Below are 15,528 nucleotides of genomic sequence, written 5' to 3' on the forward strand. Positions count from 1 at the left end.
AATTTGAAACCAGCCTGGACAGCATAGTGAGACTCTGCCTCTACAAAATAAAAATAAATAAATAAAGTTGCTTTTTTTTCTTCTATTTCAGATCACTATCCACTTTAATTTAAGTCGTGGTTCTTGGCTGGGCATGGTGGCTCACACCTGTAATCCCAGCACTTTGGGAGGCAGAGGCAGGTGGATCACCTGAGGTCAGGAGTTCGAGACCAGCTTGACCAACATGGTGAAACCCCATCTCTACTAAAAATACAAAATTAGCCTGGCGTGGTGGCACGTGCATGTAATCCCAGCTACTTGGGAGGCTGAGGCAGGAGAATCACTTGAACCTGCAAGGGAGAGGTGGCAGTGAGCTCAGATCACACCATTGTACTCTGGCCTAGGCAACAAGAGTGAAACCCTGTCTCTAAAATAAGATAAAATAAGATAAAATAAAATAAAATAAAATAAAATAGAATAGAATAGAATAGAATAGAATAGAATAAAATAAATAAAATAAAATAAAATAAATGAAATAAAATAAAATAAATCATGGTTCTCAGGCCAGCTGTGATGGCTCACACCTGTAATCTCAGCACTTTGGGAGGCCGAGGTGGGTGAATCACCTGAGGTCAGGAGTTCGAGACCAGCCTGGCCAACACGGTGAAACCCCATCTCTACTAAAAATACAAAAATTAGCCAGGCATTGTGGTGCATGCCTGTAGTCCCAGCTACTCAGGAGTTTGAGGCAGAAGAATCACTTGAACCCAGGAGGTGGAGGCTGCAGTGAGCCAAGATCACACCACTGCACCCCAGCCTGGACAACAGAGTGAGAGACCATCTCAAAAAAAATAAAATAAAATAAAATAAATAAGTAAATAAATAAATAAATAGTGATTCTCAGCTGGGAGCGACTCTGCCCCCTGGAGGATATTTGGCAATGTCTGAGACACTTTTTATTGTTAGGGGTCATTTTTTTTAATTGATGGGGGTAGGGGTGGGGTTCTTCTGTTATCCAGTGGATGGAGGCCAGAGATGCTGCTCAGCACCCTACCGTGGCCTGGGTGGCCTTTTGTACTCTCAAATAATCTCCAACTCAGATTTTCAATCGTGCCAAAGTTGAAAAACCCTACTTTAAGTAAAATGCAATAGAATAGGATCAAATAGAATAGAAAATATCAAAGGACATTGCTTAAATAATAAGTTTCATTTTATAAGACTTTTGTATTTTTGTGTACCCAGACACTATATTAGATATGTTTCTCCTTGTGAGCCCTAATCAAAAAGGTTTAATGGGCTGAGTGCAGTGGCTCACGCCTGTAATCCCAGCACTTTGGGAGGCCAAGGCAGGAGGATTGCTCAAGCTCAGGAATTTGAGACCAGCCTCAGCAACATATCAATACCTTGTCTCTACAACAAAAACTTTAAAAACATTAGCAGGCCCTGTTGGCGTGTGCCTGTGGTCCCAGCTACTTGGTAGACTGAGGTTCGGAGGATTCACCTGAGTCCAGAAGTTTGAGGCTGCAGTGAGCTATGCACCAGAGCCGAACAAGATAGCAGAATGTTCTGCAGACAATAGAAAAATAAACAAATGAATTAATGCAATTGTTTATGATGAAAGTCACACCAAGATGAAAATTAAACAAGGCAAATGTTCTAGAGTGCCTGGGATATTAGCAAAGGTGTTCAGGGAAGGCTTCTCTCAGGGATGACATTTGAGCTGAGACTTTTTTTTTTTGAGATGGAGTCTCGCTCTGTCGCCCAGGCTGGAGTGCAATGGTGTAATCTTGGCTCGCTGCAACTTCTGCCTCCCGGGTTCAAGCGATTCTCCTGCCTCGGTCTCCCAAGTAGCTGGGACTACAGGCACAGGCCACCATGCCTGGCTAATTTTTGTATTTTTAGTTGAGACGGGGTTTCACCATGTTGGTCAGGCTGGTCTTGAACTCCTGACCTCAGGTGAGCCACCCGCCTCCGCCTCCCAAAGTACTGGGATTACAGCCGTGAGCCACTCTGCCTGGCTTGACTCCAAGCAGAGTAAAGCAAAGGCTTTGTGGCTGGATTGAGCTTCGTGTGTTTGGGGTATGAAAAGCAGACCAGGGTAGGGAAGGAGATAAGGGGGGTCAGCAGCAGGGACGGGGAACCGTGGTTCAATTTAGCTTTCTCAGCCGAGCGCGGTGGCTCACACCTGTAATCTGAGGACTTTAGGAGGCCGAGGCAGGTGGATCACTTGAGGTCAGGAGTTCTAGACCAGCCTGGCCAACATGGTGAAACCCCATCTCTACTAAAAATACAAAACTTGCCGGGCGCGGTGGCTCACGCTTGTAATCCCAGCACTTTGGGAGGCCGAGGCGGGCGGATCACGAGGTCAGGAGATCGAGACCACGGTGAAACCCCGTCTCTACTAAAAATACAAAAAATTAGCCGGGCGTGGTGGCGGGCGCCTGTAGTCCCAGCTACTCGGAGAGGCTGAGGCGGGAGAATGGCGTGAACCCGAGAGGCGGAGCTTGCAGTGAGCTGAGATCGTGCCACTGCACTCCAGCCTGGGTGACAGAGCGAGACTCCGTCTCAAAAAAAAAAAAAAAAAATACAAAACTTAGCTGGGCGTGGTGGTGGGTGCCAGCTACTCAGGAGATTGAGGCCCGAGAATCGCTTGAACCCAAGAGGCGGAGGCCGCAGTGAGCTGAGATCGCTTCACTGCACTCCAGCCTGGATGACAGAGTGAGACCCCGTCTCAGAAAAAAAAAAAAAAATTAGCTTTTTCAGGGGTCTCTTAGAGTGAAAAGTGAAGAAGAGACAGTAGGTCACAGTGACATGGGTGATACTGGAGCACCTGTTAGGGAGCTATTAACAATGAAGAAGGTGAAAAGCAGTTGCAATGGGGAGAAGTGAAGCTGATTAAACAAAGGGAGACAGGGAGGGCATCTAAAAGGACCTTGCCACCCCACGTCAGAGGCTAGGTGGGCAGGGGGTGCAGGGCAGCGTCCGGAGGAGTGGAGGAGTGGAGGAGTGGCTGCAGGGCTGGTGGCAGCTGCTGTCCTGGCCCTTCTCCCCAGGGCGGGGGCAGGAGCTGCGGCCCTGGGGCAACTGGCCGGGCAGGGCCACCCACCTGACTCACAGCAGAAACTGGGACAGCGGCTGCCCTCCTACCTCCTCAATCTCAGCTGGAAATAAAAGTAAGATTCCAGACCTCTGGCCAACACCCTCTGAGCCCAAATGCCGGCTCTCCACCGTGAGGCCCTGCCTGCCAGCGCTGGCTGCCATGTGGGCTTTCTGCTTTGCGGACCTGCAAGGCATTCTCCTAACTCTGTCACCTTCAGCTCCCTCCGTCTGTCTTACTCCTGATTCTACAAAACTGGGAGCGTCTATGTCCCCTTCTATCTCCCCATCAGACTGCAGGCCCCTCGAGGTTACAGAGGGCACAAAATTATTCTTATGTAGGGTACCCAGCATCAAGTTTAAGAGTCCAGTGTCCCAGCTACTTGGGAGGCCGAGGCAGGAGAATGGCGTGAACCTGGGAGGCGGAGCTTGCAGTGAGCCGAGACCACGCCACCGCACTCCAGACTGGGCGACAGGGCGAGACTCCGTCTCAAAAAAAAAGAGTCCAGTGGCTGGGCGCAGTGGCTCACGCCTGTAATCCCAGCACTTTGGGAGGCTGAGGTGGGTGGATCACCTGAGGTCGCGAGTTCGAGACTAGCCTGACCAACATGGAGAAACCCCATCTCTACTTAAAATACAAAATTAGCTGGGCGTGGGGGTGGGCACCTGTAATCCCAGCTACTCAGGAGGCTGAGGCAGGAGAATCGCTTGAACCTGGGAGGCGGAGGTTGTGGTGAGCCGAGATCGTGCCATTGCACTCCAGCCTGGGCAACAAAAGCAAAACTCCGTCTCAAAAAAGAAAAAAAAAAAAAAGAGTCCAGCTGGGCATGATGGTTCATGTCTGTAATGCCAGCAATTTGGGAGGCTGAGGCAGGAGGATCACTTAAGTCCAGGAGTTCAAGACCAGCCTGGGCAACATAGGGAGACCCTGTCTCTACAAAAAATTTTAAAATTAGCCAGATGTAGTGACATGCACCTCTAGTCCTAGCTACTTGAGAGGCTGAGGTGGGAGGATAGCTTGAGCCCAGAGGTTTAAGGCTGCAGTGAGCTCTGATCACACCACTGTGCTCCAGCCTGGGTGACAGAGTGAGATCCTGACTCAAAACAAAAAAAGAGTCTACCACTTACTGCTTGGTAAACTCCTTATACATCAAAATCCACTTCAGGAGTCTCTCTGAATCTGCTGTGATTCCTTTTTTTTTTTTTTTTTTTTGAGATAGAGTTTTGCTCTTGTTGCCCAGGCTGGAGTGCAGCGGTGTGATCTCGGCTCGCCGCAACCTCTGCCTCCTGGGTTCAAGTGATTCTCCTGACTCAGCCTCCCAAGTAGCTGGGATTACAGGCATGCGCCACCATGCCGAGATAATTTTGTATTTTTAATAGAGACGGAGTTTCACTGTGTTGGTCAGGCTGGTCTCGAACTCCTGTCCTTAGGTGATCCACATGTCTTGGGCTCCAAAAGTGCTGGGATTACAGGCGTGAGCCACCACAACACCTCGCCTGAATCTGCTGTGATTCGAAGGACTGCCTGGGAAAAAATAAAAATAAAAAAAATAACACTTCAAGTAGACCCCTATGTGGGAGGACCTGAGGACTTCTCAGACTTCCATGGTCCCTGATCTAACACAGCAATAAATCATTCAAACTGAGCACTTTTTACACATTTTTGGACACTTTCTGAGGACCTTCTGCACAAATCTAGGAGATAGGTAATCATTATCCCCACTCTGCAGATGCCTCCAAAGCCCTTTACCTACCTCCTTTATCACCTCTTCATCTCTTCGTTCAATGTGTATTTAATGAGCACCTACTGTGTGTCAGGCACTATTCTAGACTTTGGGGATGAAGTAGTGAGCACCTCTTAGATAGTGACATTGAACTGAATGATGAAAAAGAATCTGGGCCGGGCGCGGTGGCTCAATCCTGTAATCCCAGCACTTTGGGAGGCCGAGGCGGGCGGATCACGAGGTCAGGAGATCGAGACCATCCTGGCTAACACGGTGAAACCCCGTCTCTACTAAAAATACAAAAAAATTAGCCGGGCATGGTGGCGGGCGCCTGTAGTCCCAGCTACTCGGGAGGCTGAGGCAGGAGAATGGCGTGAACCCGGGAGGCGGAGCTTGCAGTGAGCCGAGATGCGCCACTGCACTCCAGCCTGGGGGACAGAGCAAGACTCCGTCTCCAAAAAAAAAAAAAAAAAGAATCTGGCTTGAGAAGGTGTGGCAAAAAAGAGAAGTCCCAACATTACCAGTAATCTTCCTACTTCCACCCTTTTGCCCATTCTTTTTCCTCTGCTGGAAATGCCTTCCCCCAGCTAACAAACTCCTACTTATCCTGCAAAGCCCAATTCCAATACCCGTTTCTCCTAGGAATGCTTTCCAGTCTGATCTCCAGGCAGAATCCACAACACCCTTCTCTGGGCTCCCACACTCTACTCCACAGGTGGCCAAAAAATGAATGAGGAGGTCTCAGTAGAAGTCGGCCACACCAGGCCGGAAGCTCTTCAAGGCCAAGACCCAGGCTAAGTCCTCTCTGGGATCCCTCTTACAAGATGAGCTGCAGGAACACTGCAGCTTTTTTTTTTTTTTTTTTTGAGATGGAGTCTGGCTCTGTCGCCCAGGCTGGAGTGCAGTGGCACCATCTCAGCTCACTGCAAGCTCCACCTCCCGGGTTCACACCATTCTCCTGCCTCAGTAGCTGGGACTACAGGTGCCCATCACCTTGCCCGGCTAATTTTTTGTATTTTTAGTAGAGAGGGGGTTTCACCGTGTTAGCCAGGATGGTTTCGATCTCCTGACCTCGTGATCCGCCCACCTCAGCCTCCCAAAGTGCTAGGATTACAGGCATGAGCCACCATGCCTGGCCCTGCAGCTATTTTCAAAATAAGGAATAAGTGGGATGTGGTGGCTCACGCCTGTAGTCCCAGCACTTTGGGAGGCCAAGGTGGGAGGATCACTTGAGGCCAGGAGTTTGAGACCAGCCTGGGCGACATAGTAAGACCCCATCTCTACAAAATATATATATATATTTCCCAGATGTGGTAGCGCACAACTGTAGTCCCAGCTACTCCGGAGAGCAAGGTGGGAGGGAGGGTCGCTTGGGTCCAGAAATTTGAGGCTGCATTGAGCTAGAATGGCGCCACTGCACTCCAGCCCAGGCCACACAGTGAGATTCTGTCTCAAAAAAATAAAAATAAATAAAATAAAGCAGAAACAGTAGAAAACGAAGACAAGGCCGGGTGCAGTGGCTCACGCCTGTAATCCCAGCACTTTGGGAGGCCGAGGTGGGAAGATCACGAGGTCAGGAGTTCAAGACCAGCCTGGCCAAGGTGAAACCCCATCTCTACTAAAAATACCAAAATTAGCCAGGTGCAGTGGTGTGCATTTGTAATCCCAGCTACTGGGGCAGCTGAGCCAGGAGAATGGCTTGAACCCAGAAGGTAGAGGTTGCAGTGACCCAAGATCGTGCCTCCAGCCTGGGTGACAGAGCAAGACTCTGTCTCAAAAAAAAAAAAAAAAAAAGAAAACGAAGACGAACTGGTCGGTAAGGGGACTCGAACTGGAGACTTTAAAACTTCTCCAGCCCCGCCCACTCAATTTACTTCACTGGCTCCTCCCTTTCAGGCTCCGCCCCTATCCCCGCCCTACCCTTAATGGCGCCAGCCCAGACTCCCGGAAGTGGGTGGCCTAGCGAGCGCGCTCCCAGGCGCAAAGCACGCCGGAAGTTGTAGTTCCACCATCGGACGGAAGCCGACCGGGGCGTGCGGAGGGATGTGGCCCGGAATATTGGTGGGGGGGGCCCGGGTGGCGTCATGCAGGTACCCCGCGCTGGGGCCTCGCCTTGCCGCTCACTTTCCAGCGCAGCGGCCGCCGCAGCGGACACCCCAGAACGGCCTGGCCCTGCAGCGGAGCCTGCACGCGACGGCGGCCCGGGCTCTCCCGCTCATTCCCATCGTGGTGGAGCAGACCGTACGGCGACCGGGCGGGGACACGGCTCGGGGACTCTGGGCTGGGTGGGGATCGGCTGGCTGCCCCCAACTCCTCACCTCTATCTTTCTACTCCCAGGGTCGCGGCGAGCGCGCCTATGACATCTACTCGCGGCTGCTGCGGGAGCGCATCGTGTGCGTCATGGGCCCGGTGAGCGCCCCGCGCCGGGACCCTCCCCAGGACTCTCCCAAGCGCCTGCCCAGACCCCCTGCGCCCCTCCTTCCTTGGCCCCAGACTCTTCCCCCAGGCTCCGCTCCCCTTCTAACCCCCTTCCCTCCCCTTCTGACTCCCCTCCTGGCTCCCGGTCCCCCCACCCGCTCCTCACCCCTTCTCTGCTCCTCGCCTCTTAATCTCCGACTGCCTTCCTGACACCTGGCACCGCTCCCCTCATTCCTAGGCCCAAGACTCTCCCCAGCCATTCTGACCCCTTCCTTTCCTGTGTCCTGAGCCCCCTGACTCCCTTCCTGTGCTCCAAACCCCCTGGGTCCTCTCCACTACTCTCTCCCCATCCCCTTCTGGGTCCTAAATTCTTCCCCACCCCTTTTACTTGGGCCCTGGTCCTCCTTCCTGGTTCCCTGACCCATCCCCAGCCTCCCTTAAAACTCTCTCCCTACCCCGAATCTGGGGACACCCCTGCCCTCTCCACCTGCAGATCGATGACAGCGTTGCCAGCCTTGTTATCGCACAGCTCCTCTTCCTGCAATCCGAGAGCAACAAGAAGCCCATCCACATGTACATCAACAGCCCTGGTGAGCAGGGGCTTTCCTGGGTGCCAGGGGCACTCGTCAGGGCACACAGGTGACTCAGGGGACCAGAATCCTGGGTCAGGGATGTTCTGTCTCTGGGAAAGGGTGCAGAGCGTCAGAGTTCCAGAAGTGGCTTGAAACCGCCAAAAAGTGCCTGTTGCTGGCTTTTGAGCCTCGGTTCACAAGTCAGGATGTGGCCTCTTTGATTCTGCACATACTGTTCTGCCAACCTGACCTGGCTGACATTTAAAAATTGGTAGATTTTAGGCCGGGCACGGTGGCTCACACCGGTAATCCCAACACTTTGGAAGGCTGAGGCGGGCGGATTGCTTGAGCTCAGTAGTTCAAGACCAGCCTGGGTAACATAGTGAGACCCCATCTCTACAAAAAAAGTACAAAGATTAGCCGGGCAATGTGGCGCGTGCCTGTAGTCCCAGCAACTCGGGAGGCTGAGGAAGAAGGATCACTTGAGCCCAGGAGGTTGAGGCTGTAGTGAGCACATCTCAAAAATAATAATTGGTAGATTTTTTTCCCCTTCCCCAAAAAAAGTAATCAATTTTGATTGAGCACTTATGATGGAGGCTTTTTTTTAATTATTGAGACGGAGTCTCGTTCTGTCATCCAGGCTGGAGTGCAGTGTCACAATCTCGGCTCACTGCAACCTCTGCCTCCTGTTCAAGCAGTTCTCCAGCTTCAGCCTCCCAAGTAGCTGGGAATTACAGGCATGTGCCACCATGCCCGTCTAATTTTTTGTATTTAGTAGAGATGATGTTTCACCATGTTATTCAGGCTGGTCTTGAACTCCTGACCTCAAGTGATCCACCCACCTCAGGCTCCCAAAGTGCTGGGATTACAGGCATGAGCCACCATGCCTGGCCTGATTTCTAGTTTCTCTTGGAAATTTAGTAGATCTGGTCCCGTGGGTCCACTGGCACATGTGGCAAGAGTCAGCTGACTGTAAAGCAAGCGCTCTGCCTTTTGCCCGCACCTGGTCCGTGTCACCTGTTTTTGTCACCTCCCAACCCCTGGAAGCATTTGTGTTTGTGAACCCTGCTTTAAAGAGCTGCTCCTAGGCCGGATGCAGTGGCTCACGCTTGTAAGTCCAGCACTTTGGGAGGCCAAAGTGGGCTGATCACTTGAGGTCAAGAGTTTGAGAGCAGCCTGGCCAATGTGGTGAAATCCCAATCTCTACTAAAAATACAAAAATTAGCCAGGCGTGGTGGTGTACTTGTAATCCAGCTACTCGGGAGGCTGAGGCAGGAGAATTGCATGAACCCGGGAGGTGGAGGTTGCAGTGAGCCGAGACCGTGCCACTGCACTCCAGGCTGGGCGACACAGCGAGACTCCGTCTCAAAAAACAAAAAAAAAAAGCTGCTTCTGGCTGGGCGTGGTGGCTCACACCTGTAATCCCAACACTTTGGGAGGATTGCTTGAGCCCAGGAGTTCGAGATCAGCCTGGGCAACATAGTGAAACCAGTGAAACCCAGTCTTAATTTTTTTTTGAGACGGAGCCTGGCTCTGTCGCCCAGGCTGGAGTGCAGTGGTGCTATCTCAGCTCACTGCAAGCTCCGCGTCTCGGGTTCACGCCATTCTCCTGCCTCAGCCTCCCAAGTAGCTGGGACTACAGGCACCTGCCACCACGCTCAGCTAATTTTTTGTATATTTAGTAGAGACGGGGTTTCACCATGTTAGCCAGGATAGTCTCGATCTCCTGACCTCGTGATCCACCCGCCTCGGCCTCCGAAAGTGCTGGGATTACAGGTGTGAGCCACTGCACCCGGCCATCTTAATTTTCAAAAAAGGAGGGGGGCTGCATCTGTTCCACCCTCCCCAGGGTTAGGAGATGGAATAGGGAAAGGGTTGGGGGGAGCTGGTCCAGCCCCTCACTTGCTCCCCCGCCCACAGGTGGTGTGGTGACCGCGGGCCTGGCCATCTATGACACGATGCAGTACATCCTCAACCCGATCTGCACCTGGTGCGTGGGCCAGGCCGCCAGCATGGGCTCCCTGCTTCTCGCCGCTGGCACCCCGGGCATGCGCCACTCGCTCCCCAACTCCCGTATCATGATCCACCAGCCCTCAGGAGGTGCCCGGGTGAGTGCCAGACACGCGAGCTGCTGTTGGGAAACAGGACAGGGTCTAGACAGAAGGACTGACTGGGTGGAAGTCAGGTGTGGGAGGGGATGTCTTTTTTTTTTTTTTTGAGACGGAGTCTTGCTCTGTCGCCCAGGCTGGAGTGCACTGGTGCGATCTCGGCTCACTGCAAGCTCCGCCTCCCGGGTCCATGCCATTTTCCTGCCTCAGCCTCCTGAGTAGCTGGGACTCCAGGCGCCCGCCAACACGCCCGGCTACTTTTTTGTATTTTTAGTAGAGACGGGGTTTCACCATGTTAGCCAGGATGGTCTCCATCTCCTTACCTCGTGATCCGCCTGCCTCAGCCTCCCAAAGTGCTGGGATTACAGGTGTGAGCCACTGCGCCCAGCTGGGAGTGGATGTCTTAAAATATGCAGGCTGGGCTGAATGTGGAGGCTCAAGCCTGTAATCCTAGCACTTTGGGAGACAGAGGCAGGAGGATCACTTGAGCTCAGGAGTTCGAGGCCAGCCAGGGGAACATAATGAGACCTCGTCTCTATTAAAGAAAAAAAAAAAAGGCCAGGTGTGGTGGCTCACGCCTGTAAATCTCCACACTTTGGGAAACCGGAGCAGGTGTATCATTTGAGGTCAGGAATTCGAAACCAGCCTGGCCAACATGATGAAACCGCGTCTCTACTAAAAATACATAATCCCATCTGTTTTGGGAGGCTGAGATAGGAGAATCACTTGAACCCAGGAGGTGGAAGTTGCGGTGAGCTGAGATTGCCCCACTGCACTCAAGCCTGGATGAGAGAGCAAGACTCTGTCTCAAAACAACAAAGGGAAAAAAAGAAAGTGCACTGAGGAGTTGTTTGCTCTCTCTTAAGAATTAGCTTCAGCTGGGCACAGTGGCTCACATCTGTAATCCCAGCACTTTGGGAGGCCAAGGCAGGAGGATCACTTGAGGCCAAGAGTTTAAGACCAGCCTGGGCAATGGTGAGACCCCATCTCTACCAAAAATTAAAAAATGACTCAGGCGTGGTTATGCTTGCCTCTGGTCCCAGCTACTCAGGAGGCTGAGGTGGGAGGACTGCTTGAGCCTGAGAGGTCAAGGCTGCAATGAGCTGTCTTGCACCACTGCATTCCAGCCCCAGCAACAGAGGAAGACCCTGTCTCAAAAAAAAAAAAAAAAAAGGCGGTCAGGTGTAGTGGCTCACGCCTGTAATCCCAGCACTTTGGGAGGCCGAGACGGGAGGATCACTTGAGGCCGGGAGTTTGAGACCAATCTGGGCAACATAGCAAGACCCCATCTCTTAAAAAAAAAAAAAAAAGGCTTAGCTAATGCTGAGACAGAGAGACGCTGTTCCTCCCAGTCTGCAAGGCTTCAGATGCAGAAAATAAGAACATATACTTAATCCACTCAGAAAGCCTTCCTGGTAGTGGCAAGACTGAAGCAGGTATCGGGGCATTTACACAACCCCAGCCCACCAGCCTCAAACCGGAAGCCCAAAGCCCAGGGAGGGCTCCTGAGTGCCACCTCCAGCCTCCCTGTGAGGGGCTGACACTGATGCCAACCTTTACCCACTCACTCCCCTTGGATGTCCCTCAGGGCCAAGCCACAGACATTGCCATCCAGGCAGAGGAGATCATGAAGCTCAAGAAGCAGCTCTATAACATCTATGCCAAGCACACCAAACAGAGCCTGCAGGTGATCGGTGAGCACCCTCCTTCATTTCATCCTGGTCTGTGCACAGACGGACCAGGTGTTGTTCTAAGCCAGGGCTTCTCCACCTGGTCCCTGCGGACTTTCAGGGCTGGATCATTCTCTGCGATGGGGGGACCATCCCAGAGGTCAGCCTGGCCAACATGGTGAAATCCCATCTCTACTAAAAATACTAAAAATGGTGTACTTGTAATCCAGCTACTCGGGAGGCTGAGGCAGGAGAATTGCATGAACCCGGGAGGTGGAGGTTGCAGTGAGCTGAGATCGCGCCACTGCACTCCTAACCCGGGCACTGCAGGATGTGTGGCAGCATCCCTGGCCTCCATCCACTCCACGCCAGTACTCTCCTCCAACTGTGACAACCAGAAATGTCTCCATACATGACCAAGTGTTCCCTGGTGGGCAGAATTGCCTGCAGCCAAGAAACATTGTTCTAAGCCCTTTAAAAATATTGCTGGGCGTGGTGGCTCACGCCTGTAATCCCAGCACTATAGGATGCCAAGGCAGGTGGATCACTTGAGGCCAGGAGTTCAACACCAGCCTGGGCAACATAGCGAAACCCCATCTCTACTAAAAATATAAAAATTAGCCAACCATGGTGGTGGGTGCCTGTAATCCCCACTGCTCTGGAGGCTGAGGCACGAGAATCGCTTGAACCTGGGAGGTGGAGGTTTCAGTGAGCTGAGATCGCACCACTGCATTCCAGCCTGGGTGACAGAGCAAGACTGTCTCAAAAAAAAAACAAAAAAACAAAAAAAACCAGCCAGGTGTGGTGGCACACATTTGTAATCCCAGCACTTTGGGAGGCCGAGGTAGGAGGATCACTTGAGCCCAGGAGTTCGAGTCCAGCCTGGGCAACATAGGGAGACCCCGTTTCCATAGAAAATTATGGCCGGGCGTGGTGGCTCACGCTTGTAATCCCAGCACTTTGGGAGGCCGAGGTGGGCGGATCACAAGGTCAGGAGATCGAGACCACGGTGAAGCGGAGCTTGCCGTGACGCCATGTGCCATGCACTGCAGCCAGGGTGACAGAGCGAGATCCGTCTCAAAAAAAAAAAAAAAAAAAAAAAAAGAAAATGTGGCTCACGCCTGTAATCCCAGCACTTTGGGAGGCCAAGGCAGATGGATCACCTGAGGTCAGGAGTTCTAGACCAGTCTGGCCAACATGGTGAAACCCCGTCCCAACTAAAAATACTACAATTAGCCCGGTCTGGTGGCAGGCGCCTATAATCCCAGCTCCTCTGGGGGCTGAGGCGGGAGAATCGCTTGAACTCGGGAGGCGGAGGTTGCAGTGAGCCAAGATTGCCCCATCGCACCCCAGCCTGGGAGACAAGAGCGAGACTTCGTCTCAAAAAGAAAATTAAAAAATTAGCCAGGCGTAGTGGCTCATGCCTTTTGTCCCCAGCTACTCAGGAGGCTGAGGCAGAAGGATCTGTGGAATATAAGAATTTGAGGTTACAGTGAGCTAATTTTTTTTTTTTTTTGAGACAAGGTCTGACTCTGTCACTCAGGTTGGAATGCAGTGGCATGATCTCGGCTCATTGCAACCTCTGCCTCCCAGGCTCAAGCAATTCTCCTGCCTCAGCCTCCTAAGTAGCTGGGACTACAGGGATGCACTACCATGCCTGGCTAATTTTTTGTATTTTTTGTAGAGACGTGGTTTCACCATGTTGCCCAGGCTGGTCTCAAACTTGTGAGCTCAAGTGATCCAGCTGCCTCAGCCTCCCAAAGTTCTGGGATTACAAGTATGAGCCACCATGCCCAGCCATAATTTTATTAAAATCAAAAAATGAGGCCAGGTGCAGTGGCTCACACGTGTAATCCCAGCACGTTGGGAGGCTGAAGTGGGAGGATCACTTGAGTTCAGGAGTTCAAGACCAGCCTGGGCAATATAGTGAAACCCCATTTCATAGAAAAGAAAAAAAAAATTTAGCTGGGCACCATGGCTCACGCCTGTAATCCCAGCACTTTGGGAGGCCGAGGCGGGCAGATCACGAGGTCAGGAGTTCAAGACTAGCCTGACCAACATGGTGAAACCCCGTCTCTACTACAAATACAAAAATTAGCCAGGTGTGGTGGCACGCGCCTGTAATCGCAGCTACTCAGGAGGCTGAGGCATGACAATCGCTTGAACCTGAAAGGCGAAGGTTGCAGTGAGCTGAGATTGTACCACTGCACTCCACCCTGGGCGACAGAGTGAGACCGTGTCTCAAAAAAAAAAAAAAAAAAGTGAATGTTCCACAGCATCACAGATGAATCTTGCAAATATGTTGCATGAAAGAAGAATAAACACTCTGTGATTCCATTTATTTAAACTATAAAAACAAGCAGAGCTAATTTATGCTGTTAGAGGAGTGGTTGCTTTGGGGCATGAGGAGGGGGTGGCAAGGGTTAGTGACTGTCATGGGCCCAAGTGGGGTTTCAGGGGTGCTGGCAATATTTCATCTCTTGGTCTGGGTGCTGGTCCTGTAGGGCATGTTCAGTCTAAAAATGCATCCCACCAGACATTTACGAATCATGCCCTTTCCTGGGTGTATATTATACATCAATAATAATTTTTGTTTTTAGTGGAGTCTCGCTTTGTTGCCCAGGCTGGAGTACAGTGGTGCAATCTCAGCTCACTGCAACCTCCACCTCCCAGGTTTAAGTGATTCTCATACCTCAGCCTCCCTAGTAGCTGGGATTACAGGCATGTGCCACTGCACCTGGCTCATTTTTGTATTTTTAGTAGAGACAGGGTTTCAGCATGTTGGCCATGGTGAAACTTTGAAGGCCAATGGTGAAACATGAGGCCAAACTCCTGGCCTCAAGTGATCCACCCACCTCTGCCTCCCAAAGTGCTGGGATTACAAGTGTGAGCCACCATGCCTGGCCCAATAACAATTTTTTAAAAAACAAAATTGAAATTGGTATTTTACTGATACCTAGGGGAAACTGAGGCACTGCAGAATGAGGACATGTCTGAGTCAGCTTGAGCTGCTTAACAAAACACCACAGACCTCAACAGAGATTTATTTCTCACAGTTCTGGGGGCTGGGAAGTCCAAGGTCAGGGTGCCAGCTGATTCGGTTCTTGGTGAGGGCTCTCTTCCTGGCTTGCAGACGGCCACCTTCTCGCTCTGTCTTCACATGGTGGAAAGAGAGCAAGTGCAATGGTGTCTCCTCTTATAAGGCCACTAATCCCATCAGGGGGCCCCTGACCCCATCTCTCCTAATGACTTCCCAAGGACCCCATCTCCAAACCCCATCCCACTGGGGGTTGGGGCTTCAACATATGAACTTGGGGTGGTGGGCACGAACATTCAGGCCAAAACAGGACCCAGACCTGGCCCCGGGTCTCTGCTCTTACCCTAATGTGTCTCACCTCCTGCTTCCCCACCAGAGTCCGCCATGGAGAGGGACCGCTACATGAGCCCCATGGAGGCCCAGGAGTTCGGCATCTTAGACAAGGTTCTGGTCCACCCTCCCCAGGATGGTGAGGATGAGCCCACGCTGGTGCAGAAGGAGCCTGTAGAAGCAGTGCCGGCGGCAGAACCTGTCCCAGCTAGCACCTGAGAGCTGGGCCTCCTCTCCAGAATCATGTGGAGGGGCCAGAGGCCTGCCAAACCCGCAGCTGGGCCCTGCTCACCACTTGTTGCTGGGCCTGGAGGGGCCCCTTGAGGAACTTTTAATTTGCAAGGGTGCCCCCTATGGACGGGGCATTCCAGCTGAGACACTGTGATTTTAAATTAAATCTTTGTGGTCTTTGCTCTGCGTCTGGGACACCCTCCCTTCTGCACCACGACAGCATGTACACATCTGTGTTTCACAGGCCCCTTCTGCTTTTGTCCTGACCCCAAGAGGCAAGCCATGTCTTCTTTCAGCAGATTCTCCTGATCATATCCTATATTCCAGGCAGTGTTCTTCTGTGAAGAAGACACAAGAAACCC

At 51.9% G+C, this 15,528-nt stretch overlaps 1 protein-coding gene across 1 annotated transcript; it reads left to right on the forward strand.

Moving 5' to 3' along the window:
* The first annotated feature begins 6,798 nt into the window (after window positions 1-6,798).
* On the forward strand, window positions 6,799-15,348 carry CLPP (caseinolytic mitochondrial matrix peptidase proteolytic subunit). The gene is made up of 6 exons (XM_032169422.2): window positions 6,799-7,040; window positions 7,138-7,209; window positions 7,712-7,808; window positions 9,711-9,898; window positions 11,487-11,592; window positions 14,982-15,348. The coding sequence occupies exons 1-6, from the start codon at window positions 6,843-6,845 to the stop codon at window positions 15,152-15,154; spliced, it is 834 nt and encodes a 277-aa protein (XP_032025313.1). The 5' UTR covers window positions 6,799-6,842; the 3' UTR covers window positions 15,155-15,348.
* The last annotated feature ends 180 nt before the right edge of the window (window positions 15,349-15,528 follow it).

The sequence above is a fragment of the Hylobates moloch genome, unplaced genomic scaffold (assembly GCF_009828535.3).
Source record: "Hylobates moloch isolate HMO894 unplaced genomic scaffold, HMol_V3 SCAFFOLD_12, whole genome shotgun sequence".
Taxonomy (NCBI): Eukaryota; Metazoa; Chordata; class Mammalia; order Primates; family Hylobatidae; genus Hylobates; species Hylobates moloch.

What these genes read in the sequence shown, in the direction of transcription:
- CLPP (XM_032169422.2), top strand. Translation starts at nt 6,843, where the DNA reads ATGTGGCCCGGAATATTGGTGGGGGGGGCCCGGGTGGCGTCATGCAGG. An exon ending in CCATCGTGGTGGAGCAGACC is followed by an intron (nt 7,041 to 7,137) that starts GTACGGCGACCG and finishes TTCTACTCCCAG; the next exon opens with GGTCGCGGCGAGCGCGCCTA. An exon ending in ACAGAGCCTGCAGGTGATCG is followed by an intron (nt 11,593 to 14,981) that starts GTGAGCACCCTC and finishes CTTCCCCACCAG; the next exon opens with AGTCCGCCATGGAGAGGGAC.